The sequence below is a fragment of the Oratosquilla oratoria genome, chromosome 3, assembly GCF_046742065.1.
Source record: "Oratosquilla oratoria isolate Oo_2021 chromosome 3, ASM4674206v1, whole genome shotgun sequence".
Taxonomy (NCBI): Eukaryota; Metazoa; Arthropoda; class Malacostraca; order Stomatopoda; family Squillidae; genus Oratosquilla; species Oratosquilla oratoria.
In genome coordinates this window covers 64,302,076-64,314,213 of record NC_134779.1, presented here as the reverse complement: position 1 = coordinate 64,314,213, position 12,138 = coordinate 64,302,076, and the positions used below count along the sequence as shown (strand labels likewise).

The 12,138-nt window shown below is 40.5% G+C and overlaps 1 protein-coding gene across 5 annotated transcripts in view; it reads right to left on the bottom strand.

Moving 5' to 3' along the window:
* Window positions 1-471: 471 nt before the first annotated feature.
* Window positions 472-12,138, bottom strand: part of LOC143023342 (BTB/POZ domain-containing protein 7) — a 65,977-nt gene continuing 54,310 nt past the window's right edge. For all 5 annotated transcript variants that reach the window (XM_076181875.1, XM_076181870.1, XM_076181865.1 and 2 more), the window contains 4 exons: window positions 11,585-11,750; window positions 10,763-10,941; window positions 5,433-5,582; window positions 472-4,753 (listed from right to left, as the gene is read on the bottom strand). In XM_076181875.1, the coding sequence (XP_076037990.1) occupies window positions 4,337-4,753; window positions 5,433-5,582; window positions 10,763-10,941; window positions 11,585-11,750 (912 nt within the window). In that variant the 3' untranslated portion in view covers window positions 472-4,336. The remainder of the gene's footprint in view (window positions 4,754-5,432; window positions 5,583-10,762; window positions 10,942-11,584; window positions 11,751-12,138) is intronic.

Here is a 12,138-nt window from a genome sequence, read left to right as displayed (position 1 = left end):
TACACACTTGACAATAAATCGTAGGTACAGCAGAAGAATGGAATGAGGTACAGAGAAAAAAAGGAGTGCTGGGAGGACTGAATGTGGCAAAAGTAATGGAAATGGTGAACATGTTCAGGTGATGGATGAAATAAAGTTGGGAATCTTATGCTGGAATACTTGATCCCTCCACTACGATGACACTATTCTGATTAATGCAAGGCTTTTATTCAGCTTTTGGCAACGACCTCTTGTTGAAGGGCTTAAACAAAGTGATGGCAAACTGAATTGAAAATTAAAAAGTTCAAAATTACTGAAGTGTGTACTGTATAATGAAAGAAAAATCAATGCAATAAATATGTTTCGGCATGCTGTCCATGGAAAATAATTTTTAAGGTATGATAGGTATACAAGGAGCATCTAATAATTATAATAAAGAAAATACATAAATAAAAGGATGAGAGAAGATTCTGAATAAATGATGACAGGAGAAATGTAAAAATATAAAAATTTATTTTGTGAAGCCAAAATTACATAAACAAGAAAAAAATTGCAATAAAACCTAAGGAGAAAACTGGAAATAAATATAATACAAGAAATAATAATAACAGTAAAAAGAAATATCAAAAGATTACACACCATCACTTCAGAGAGACAGAAATGCATAAAACATAAATATTAAGCGAAATCACAGCGAGAATGACATGAATCCTGCAAAAATAATATGCAATCGTATATAGGTATGATCAAATTCAGAGAATATATGGACAATGATAAGTTTTATATGACAATTCATTGGATGATAAGCTGGTTACTCAAATAGTATTGGTATGATTTGATTGCCTCTTCCAACGAGGTGGAGAGGGGTGGGGGGGTGGGGGTTGCCAATGGAAGACGACAACGACGACGAAGAAGAAAAAAGAGAAAGAAAAAAATTGGGGGAAAATAAAATTAATCAGAACAAAAGTTGGCAGGTCTACTTGTATGGTCCATAAACATGCAGAAGGATAAAGAAAGGCAAGGAAGTATGAACTGAATCGACTTTAGTAATATATGAGGGCCAAATTATGTCTTAATATGGAATACCCTGAATTAAGAAACTCTATAGACACTATAAGACCAGTAGTTGTGATATGTGGGAAAGAAATATCTAGTCAGACAAAGAAAGAGGTTAGGTGCAATATGCACTGACAAACAAGGTTGAGGGTAGAGAAGAATACTGTAAAGAAGAACCTCATGGAACACAATTACTTGGAATGCAATTATTGATGCAATGATGAAATGAGATACAAGATCCAAGAACAGAAAAATATTTTAACCCAAGTGACGAAAACTAAGGTAAATTGCAATGCCAGAGAAGATTATGTAAAAATATTCAAAATTTTGTTTACAACCCATAGACAAAGGGCCTCAAATACAACAGTCATCACAAAACTGACAAAATTATGTCAAGAGTATAGAAAGGCAAAAGCATTCAGGGATATGATGTAATGTACAGAATTAGAGTAAGAAAAAAGTGCAACACAAGGTAACAAAAAGAAACAATGGTGAAGTTATGTGAACATAAAGAGACAGGAATGAAGCAATTGCAGAAAGCACTGATGTAGAGCAGGCAAGAAACAAGAGGTTGACAGTGTTCAAATGGAGAAGAGAGGAGGAGCGGGCAAAGTTGAGACGGAAGACAAATAGTGGGGGCCCACTAGCAACTCCACGCATGATGAGAACAGTCAAGGAAGACGTCCAAGACCAGCAACAGTTTTAAATCAAGTTGGCCAACTCTTATACATGGTGTGAGGACTTAAGTTAAGATCATAGCAATGGTGGTAATAATGGTAATAATAACATGACATATGCTGACATTAAGGCATAGTAGGCTACTCAAATTTTGCATCTGCTGAACACCTTGAGAGAGCTGAATCCAATGATTGCTCCTCCTTGAAGACCACACCTGGCCTCCTACAGGTGTGCTGGGGGGTAGGGGCAGCACCTGTACCTGTGGCTTGGTCCAGTCCCCACACGGCAGTGGCAGGAGGTGGTGCCCAGGTAGGGATGGCCCCATGGTAATGGGCTGCTCCCCATTGGTCCTCGATATAGGCACTTGGTAGGCGTCGGTCCTCCCATGCTGCTTGTCCCCTACAGCTTCTTATGTCCCCAAACAGCTGTTCTCACTTACAGCTGCTACTACACATGTATGGGTACCAAATTCCTTTGTGCTGCTGACACCTGTCTCTTCATTAATGTATTTTGCTGTTTATGCCAGGTACTGCCATGTTTGTCTACTTGCCACAAGGGACATGGAGAGGGAGATAGAGATGGAAAAAATATGAAAAATGAAATTCACAAAAGAAAGCACTCCTTTTAGAGGGAAAAAAATTAAATAAAAAAATATAAAATAAAACAATTCTTCCACAGAGAGCCACTGATCATCGCCAAAATCCAGAGGTGAGGCAGTGAAGTTCTCCACCTCCCCTGGCAGGAGATTGTACTCTGGTGGGGGGGGGGAGAGGGAGCAGAGTTTCCAAAGTCCAGGGGCCCCCTACATACGTGCACTAGCCTCCATATGCCAGGCCTAGGCCGAAGACTTACTTTTCTATGTATGATCCTCTTCATCTTTTCTCACCCAGAGATTACAGCAAAACACACAGATCTCTCAATACACAACACTTTCAGTTAGTAGCCAACTATGATATGGATTTAGTGTACAAGCCCAGTTGGGCCCTTTTCACCACACATGAATATATACACTATAAAAGACCTTAGAGTATTCAACTTTTAAAAAAATGTAAAATACAGACACTGCACACTTCATTCCCAATTTCTCAATGGCTCTAAAAATATACTTTTCATTGACATACAGAAAGTGGGACTTATGTGCCCAAAGGTATTAGTGCACTCTTGTCAAGGTTTCAACCAAAGGGTTCTCTGGCATGAACCCTGGCCCCAAATCCTGGCCTCCGCGGCCACCAATCCCCTCACAACACTCCCCACAGCAATTTTGGAAACGAGCATAAATACACTTCTTCTTACGGAGATCCTAGGACAAAAAGTCAAGTAAAAATATAAACTTATGACATTCAACACATACAAACAGTTTACTTTAAAAGCAGTCGAATATATACCTGAATTAGAATATCTGGGATAATTTACAATATTTTCACACTGTTCAGTAATAAATAAACTCTAAATAGAAAAAAAAAAAGATGAAATAAAACAAGTGTATGATGAGGAGAAAAACAATCCCCAAAAATGTATGACCTTTCACATCATGCTCCATTATATTTGTGCAACGAAACAGAAAACAACACAAGAAAATGAATGAGTTCTTCCCTCCTCCTGTAGCAAAATTATTCATGACCCACAGACTGACTGGCAGCATGTACGGCCCTTGTGCCTGAAAGGTACACCGGGAGGGAGCCGCACAAAAGAGGACCTTACTTTGGCTCCCGACCCTGAGACAAACCACACCCTCATCCACACCAGCATTTCTTGACCTTGTAATCTGCACCAGTCCAAGTTCATTGTAAAAGTGCTTGAAACCCTTTCTTTAGTAATGGCAGTTTCCTACTGTAACTACTATCACATTTGTCCTCAAGACAAAAACTGGGAAAACTGACAATTTTGGCTTTAACAGTCTAGGTCAGAAAATAAAAGTTATGGGAAAGAGGGGTTCCCTTTCCATCACTTTAAAGGAATAATTGATAACCTCACTTGTCACTTTGTTAAATGCAATGACGTTTTCAACTTCTTTGGTTCTGAATTTCCTCGACTCTCTGACACTCTTTACTAGTTGTCTTTGGATAAAGAATAAGATTTTTGATCCGGAAAAGCAAATTCCATCCTAAAAGTGTTCTAAACGAGTCGAGACTTCCTCTGTGATGGAGTCCACTCCTAAATTGTATAAAATAACCTCATCTTGGCATGAACAAAGTTCATAATGTGTACCACCATTCTTACAGGGCTGATACAGCCAAGACACAGATCATGAAATATTGGCCAGTATGCATTCATGTATACCAATATTACCAATAAATTTAATCACGTCACTGCATCTAGCAATCTAACAAAGGTTAGCAACCTCTTCTTAATTGCGGGAAAGAAAACTTTTTCCCATAACTTTCATATTAAGGCCATTTGACTAACAGTACATCATTGATATTACTTTCAATGACTTACTTTTGTGCAGGTGAACAGTTCTCCCTGCACTCTACCTGGGCCAAGCTTTAATGCTCTTTATTGCACACAATCCCTTTCAAAAAAGGGGAGTGAGTGACCTTGGAGGACTACTCTGCCTATAGTGGAGGTACTGGTACTGACGACTGCGCCTGCTGGTGTGGAAAGAGGAGTGGTGGGGCTGATGTCAGAGGAAGAGGGGAGTCGTGGTAGTGTGGTGGTGTGAAAGAGTGGCAGGGCGTAAAGAAGGGTGGGGGGACCGGGGCGGACCAGGTCCATAGCTGTGCTGGTCTGAGGCTGGAGCCGAGTGATGCAGTGTGGCACCTCTTCTTCTGCGTGAGGACATGATGTGATGTTGCTGGTGTTGCTGGTAATGGTGATGGTGGTGACGGTGATGGTGATGAGTGCCATCCCCAAGGTCAAGGGTCATGGGGGGCAAGTCTCCTCTGCTCGAATGTGCCAGGGTTTCACGGTCTAGTCCCTCTAAGCTCTCCAGAGGAGGTGTGTCTAGCCCACTGCCTCCACTACCCAGGTGTAGGGCGGAGAGTGATGACGAAGCAAGAGCAACATCGGGCATGACATCACTAAGATGCCCTTCATCACCCTGCAAAATAAGTATTATTACAACTGAGTTATACACTTGAGCTTAGCTACTGCTGTACTTTACACACAAAACAACCATGCTCCATTTTCTTTTGATATGTTATGGCATTAGCTGGATCTCCATTTAATTCTGTTCAGCCTATTACTTATGCTGACTAAATAAAAATCCTAGAGTATGATTCAACTCCATGATTACTACAAGTTTTTGAGATAAAGTGTTTGTGAAATATGATAAGTGTTACATGAATGAGAAATGTGGAGGTAAGACACATAATGGCTGGGAAAGGAGCCATCAAACCGAGTGGTTTGGGCATATGGAAAGAATGAACAGGGAAAGATGAACAAAGACTATGGAAAGCAAGTGTATGGAGTGAGCTTAAGAGGAGGACCAAAACTGAGATGGATGGATGGAGTAAAGGGTGGTTTTGGATGAACATGGAATATCTACCAAAACAATTCTATTAAACAAAATTTGAACTGCTTGAGTAGGGTAGAAAAAAATTAACCATGATGATGTTAAAGTGCAATGTTTGCATGATTTCAGCACAGAGTAAAAGAGTAACATATAATGGGAGTGAAGGGGGAGAAGATTTCCTTCTGAGCCTAGTCACCTCATTCCAAGGGGAACAGATGACTGGGAGAGAAAATGCGCAAAATAATAAGGTGGTCTACATGCTTACCTGACACAACCTGTAGTGGTGAGCAGGAGGATCCAGCAGAGGGTCCAACAGAAATTCTGGTGGCTGGAGCAATTTGGATCGTCCCTCATCTCTCACCAGGCATGGTTTGGACTCCTGTACCCCCTCTTCCTCCTCGCAGTAAGCTGCCGTCTGTATGGGAAAAAAATATTTTCATTTTACATGTTGACTAATCAAATGAGCTTTTGCAAATTCATATGTGTATGAATAAAACAAAGGCCTGTTCCCCCTTATCATGGGGATGGCTGGGTCAGAACACCCACATCATACACAAACATAAGTACATACATACATACATATACCAAGGCTTTTTCTCCCTTACAAGGGAGGTAGCAAAAAAGAAAAAGGCATAAAATCATTCCCACCCATTCCATCCCTGAATACACTCCACACCCCTCCACCCTCCCTCTTATCTTAGCACCTCCTGGATGACGGGTCATCCCTGCACCTTGTCCACTGCCCTGGGTCAGAAGCAGTGTCACAAGACACAGCACATCCACAGCAAGGCCGCTTCATTAAATCGGCAACCCCCCCCTCTCCGTCCCCCCATGCAAAAAGGAGAAGACAGGGAGAAATCCCTTAGGGTTGCGTCAAATTTTGCTCACATATACTACCTCACCCCCCATCCCCCCACCCATTCCACCTCATGCATCACAATATCATCCATACACAACCATTCTCCGTTCACCCCTATCTTCTGTCCTCTCCCGTCCTTCCTCAACAGACATTCCCCTCTTCCCCAAAGCCCCCTTCACCCCATCCATCCACCTCATCCTAGGGCGTCACCTCATGTTCACTCCCTCCACATCTGCCTTCCATACCTCTTTTATTAGTCTTTCTTCACTCATTCTTTCCATGTGTCCAAACCATCCTAATACTCTTCCATCAACCCTATCTCCCAACTCCCTTTCCACCCTTGTTCTCCTCCTCACCTCCTCATTTCTCACTCTATCTAGCCTAGTAACCCCCATCATACTTCTCAGACACCTCATCTCAAACACATTCAAACTCCTTCTCTCTTCCTCTCTTATGTTCCATGTTTCTGCCCCATACAGTGCTGTTGGCACAATCACTCCTTCATACAGTCTCCTCTTAGCATCCATTCCCAAATGTCTATTCCTCATTACACTCTTTAATCCACCAAGGCATTTACTCGCTTCTCTCAATCTACATTCTACCTCCACCTTCAATCCACCTTTTCCTGCCACATTTGCACTCAAGTATCTAAAACTATCCACTTCTTCCAGTCGCTCTCCCTTAATGCTCACTTCCAGTCTACTGCCACTTTCACCCCTTGTACATCTCATCACCTTACTTTTACCCACATTTATCTTTAGCTTTCTTCTATCACATACTCTCCAAAACTCTGCCACCAACTTCCTCAATCCCTCCTCCGATCCTGCCACAAGCGCAGTGTCGTCCACAAACAACAGCTGGCTCACCTCCCACTTTTCTCAATTTTCTTTAACCATCTCCAATCCCTGACCCACTACCCTTGCATTTACCTCTCGCACTACCCCATCCATGTATAAGTTGAACAGCCAGGGTGACATAACGCATACTTGACGAAGTCCCACCTTTACCTCGAACCACTCACTCTCTCCATTTCTAATCCTGACACAAGCTCTACTACTCTCATAAAAACTCTTGACAGCTCCTAGAAGCTTTCCTCCTATCCCATATATCTGCATAACCTCCCACAGTGCCTTTCTGTCTACCCTATCTTAAGCCTTTTCCAGATCCATAAAAGCCCAAAAAACATTCTTCCCTTTCCTATAGCTTTCTCACATATTTGTCTTACCACAAAGATCTGATCTACACAACCTCTACCCAACCTAAATCCACACTGTTCCTCACCAATTACTCCCTCTGTTCCTCTCCTAATCCTCTCAATCAAGATCCTCCCATAAGCCTTCCCAACTACACTTAACAAGCTAATCCCTCTGAAACTACTACATTCACACTTGTCCCCTTTTCCCTTGTAAAATGGAACTATACAAGCACTCCTCCAGTCCTCCGGCACTCTACTCTCTCTCCAGCAAACATTAAATAACCTCACCAGCCAGTCCACCATCACTGTACCTCCTTTTTTTAGACATTCTGCATGGTATCCATCCAGACCAGGTGCCTTACCTGCTTTCATCATCTTAACAACTGCCTTCACTTCATCTTTCCTCCATTTTCCTCACTCATCATGGTCATTTTCTTAGCATTTCCCATTGCAACTAACTATCCCTCCCTATCCTCCTTCACATTTAGCAACTCCCTAAAATATTCTGCCCATCTTCCCCTTACTGCCTTCTCTTCCATTATCATCTCTCCATCTGCACCTTTTACCTTTTCTTCTCTACTTGATTTGCCTACTCTTCCTCTCTTAATTTCTTTCCAAAACATCTTTTTAATACTTTCAAAATTTTCTATCATACTCTTGCCCCACTTCACATCTGCTCTCCTCTTTGCCTCCTTTACCTTTTTCTTTACTTCTCTTTTCTTTTCTTTGTACCTCTCATATGACTCCCTCATCCTATTTTGTAACCAATCTGTGAAAGCTCGCTTCTTCTCTTCTACAACTTTCTTTTTTTCCTCATCCCACCATTCACTACCCTTCATTCTATTTCCTCCTGTCCTTCTTGTTCCACACATCATCCTTAAACACTTTGTGACTCCCTCCTTGAACCATCAACATTCCTCCTTCACACCTACCTCTACTCTATCCTTCACTCCCTCCCACTCCTCCTTCAGCTTCTTGTACTCCTTCTCCTTTTCCTTTTCATTTAAAGAGTTCACTCTAAGCACCTCCCTACCTTTTGTCCCTTTCCTTTTTCTCCATCTATCCTCCACTCTCAACTTACCTTCCACCAAAAAATGATCTGATATTCCCCCACCCTCTCCCCTTAGCACATGTACATCCTTAACTCTTCCTATCATAGTCCTATTTACCACTACATAATCCATCAACGGTCTATCTACCCCCCTTCCATCCACCACCCTCTCCCATGTGTACTTATGCTTGACTTTCTTCCGAAACACTGTATTTGTTATCATCAGTACATTACAAAGGCGGAGCATGCCAACAGGAGACCTTTTGGTCCATAACTAGGTCAGATGCAGAAAAATCATACATACATATACCAAGGCTTTTTTCCCCTTACAAGGGAGGTAGCCAAAAAGGGAAAGGCATAAAATCATTTCCACCCATTCCATCCCTGAATACACTCCACACCCCTCCACCCTCCCTCTTATCTGAGCACCTCCTGGATGACGGGTCATCCCTGCACCTTGTCCACTGCCCTGGGTCAGAAGCAGTGTCGCAAGACACAGCGCATCCACAGCAAGGCTGCTTCATTAAATCGGCGACCCCCCCTCTCCGTCCCCCCCATTGCATAAAAGGAGAGAACAGGGAGAAATCCCTTCGGGCTGCGTCAAATTTTGCTCACACATACTACCTCACCCCCCATCCCCCGCCCATTCCACCTCATGCAATTACAACATCATCCATATACAACCATTCTCCATTCACCCCTGTCTTCTGTCCTCTCCCGTCCTTCCTCAACAGACATTCCCCTCTTCCCCAAAGCCCCCTTCACCCCATCCATCCACCTCATCCTATGACGTCCCCTCATGTTCACTCCCTCCACATCTGCCTTCCATACCTCTTTTACTAGTCTTTCTTCACTCATTCTTTCCATGTGTCCAAACCATCCTAATATCATAATAATGATAAATAAATAAACAAAAAATATAATAATATAAATGATAATAAATAAATAAATGCATAGGTATATTTAAATAATAAACAAACAGGTAAATAGTAAATAATAATGAATTGACATATAACTAATAATAAATGAGAATCAAGCAAATAATAATAAACAAAAAGACAAATGATAAGAAAACAAATAAAGTAAATGACAGTCATCACAGCATCTTGCATCTGTATCTCATAATCAAATTCGTTCAATTACAACGTCGTCATCACCATGGCATTGTGCACACGACGAATCTCATGAATTAGGGTTGTGAACTATGTCACTGGGGCAAAGGAATGAATTGAAGTGACTTCATCTCCCTCATTGTAGAAGACCTTCATCGTCATAACTTTATGGATGGGGATGACAGGTGGTGATGGATATGGAGCTGCATAGTGTAGGCCTTATGGTCTCTTGCAGTCTCCTTCATTCTTTTGTTCTTATAAAGTCACTCGGTGTTCTTTAGGAAAAAAAAAAGTGAAAAACGTCACGGATATGTTTACTAACATATCCCGTTATCATACGGATTGTCATGTATTTTTAGCTTTGCCTGTTCCCCTTCTACTCGTACCTCAATTGTATTTATGTCTCTATCATTTCTTGTAACCTGTACTTTCCTGAAAAGGGCTATAGCTATTAGCCGAAATATGGAAGTTATTCTTTCTAAGTTTCCTTTTATTCCGAATGTGGGTTCTTCGTGATTGATTGTATATATATATGTATATATATATATATATATACATATACATAAATATACATACATATATATATATATATATATATATATATATACATATATATATATACATACATATATATATATATATATATATATATATATATATATATATATATATATATATATATATATATGTCTATATATATACATATATATATACATACATATATATATATATACATATGAATAATACTGAATTCCATTTAGCTAAGGACGGGTTCAGGACAAAACGGGATGTCGTTTAATCGAGTCTCAGATTGTCGTGAACCTGACCTCTTTGCTAAACAGAATCGTCAAATATCACATCAACAACAATAAGAGTAATTCAAGACTACGATATTGCCTCGTTTATTATGGGAGTTGTGGGGACCATATTTGCTGGATGCAAACATTATCGATTTAAATTGCCCACCCGTTTATCTTCATCAAAAAATAGATAAAAAAAAGATAGCAGCGATATCGTCGTCACAAGTAGATATCTAAGAGAATTAGTTCATTTGAATCCTTTCAAACATTTTTATTTATCTATTATTATTATTTTTTTTTTGGGTGGTTTAACATCACAAACTTCTCCCTATCAGAAGGCTACGACAGTGCCCCTCACAGAGGACTTTGTAGCACGGAATTTAATGAACTATGCCCTAGGTTCAATTTCACCAGTGACAGGATTCGAACCGCCATCCCCTTGACCTTAGCCGCAAGTAACGATGACCTAACCTACTCAGCCAGTACATCTAAGGTTGCATAAATCTACTAAATACATTTATCAATTGAACGAGCTATTGTGTTCTTAAAGAAGCAGAAAATCTACAACTTTTTCTTACCTCTAGGACATCAGCTACGGAGTCTGGAAGGTTGAACTCTCTTACAACTCTCAATCTGACTTGTCTCCTCAAGAACCGCCTATCAGAGAATGGGAGTGATGATGCCCTTTGGTAAACTGGAGTTGACACCAACTCCCTCTCTCGACTCACCATGGCCAAGACAGTTTCACTGTTTGGGACTGTTTTGGGAAAAGAAAAGTGAATGAAACCATTCATGCCTTGTATTACAAACATCAGATTATGTAACTTTCTGACATCCTTATGATCAATTAACCTTTGTAATTTATCAGTCAAAAAATCACACTAGATACAAAATCCAGAATGCTAGGTATTCATTAATCCTTTGCCTGATTTAAACCATAAATTTTCTGTGTAGTTTTTCCATGTAAACAAAGGCTTCAATTTTGTTTTGAGGTTTAGTTAATTTAGTTTCATTCAGGAGTTTTTATGATACAGTTACAATACCAGTGTTACCTACGAAAATCAGACCTCCATAATTCAAGTCTGTGTAGATGGGAATATATATATAGCTACAGAAAACTGGTGCTGATAATGTGTGGTTAACATATTAATGAATCAAAAAAGTATCCCTTAATCAACTTGTCTAACTTACACTTAACTTGGTTTACAAAGTATAAAGATGTTATCACCCCAAGAGACTATGAACCATTGGTTGAAAATGCACCCTAGTCACACAAAAACACATCAAAGACTAAAAGTTTTCTCTTCCAGGGTCTCAAAACTTTCTGCTGCTTACTGTACTTACACCAGTATCCCAGTAATAAGAGGTGCGGCAATTCACAGTAATGCTTCTGCACTTACCAGGTATTGCTGCTGCTACCACATCAACAGTTGCTGATGATGTGTACTTTGGCTGTGGTCTCACATTGTCCTCCACCATGTACAATGTGTCAGGGATGTGAGGAGTCATGTAACAGCGCATGCGGACCAAGTCAACCTCGCCTACACTCTGTTCATCCACTACTCCCTGTAGAAAAGAAAACATTCACAATAAGAAATAACATTTCACTGTTAACTGAAATGGATGGAGGATTTTTTGCATGAAAGAAAAATGAGAGTAGTGCTCAGAGATAAGAGATAATTAGTGGAGTTCCACAAGGATCAGTATTGGCTCCAATAATGTTTGCTATTTATGTGAATGACATGGATGAGGGTGTGGAATGTTACATGAGCTTCTTTGCAGATGATACAAAATTGTTAAAGTGAGTACTGAAATGGACTGTGACTCACTGCAGAGAGATCTGAACAGGGTCTGGAAATGGAGTCAGAAGTGGGAAATGGACTTCAGCATTAAGAAATGTAGCATAATGGAATTTGGAGAGAGAGAGAGAGAGAGAGAGAGAGAGAGAGAGAGA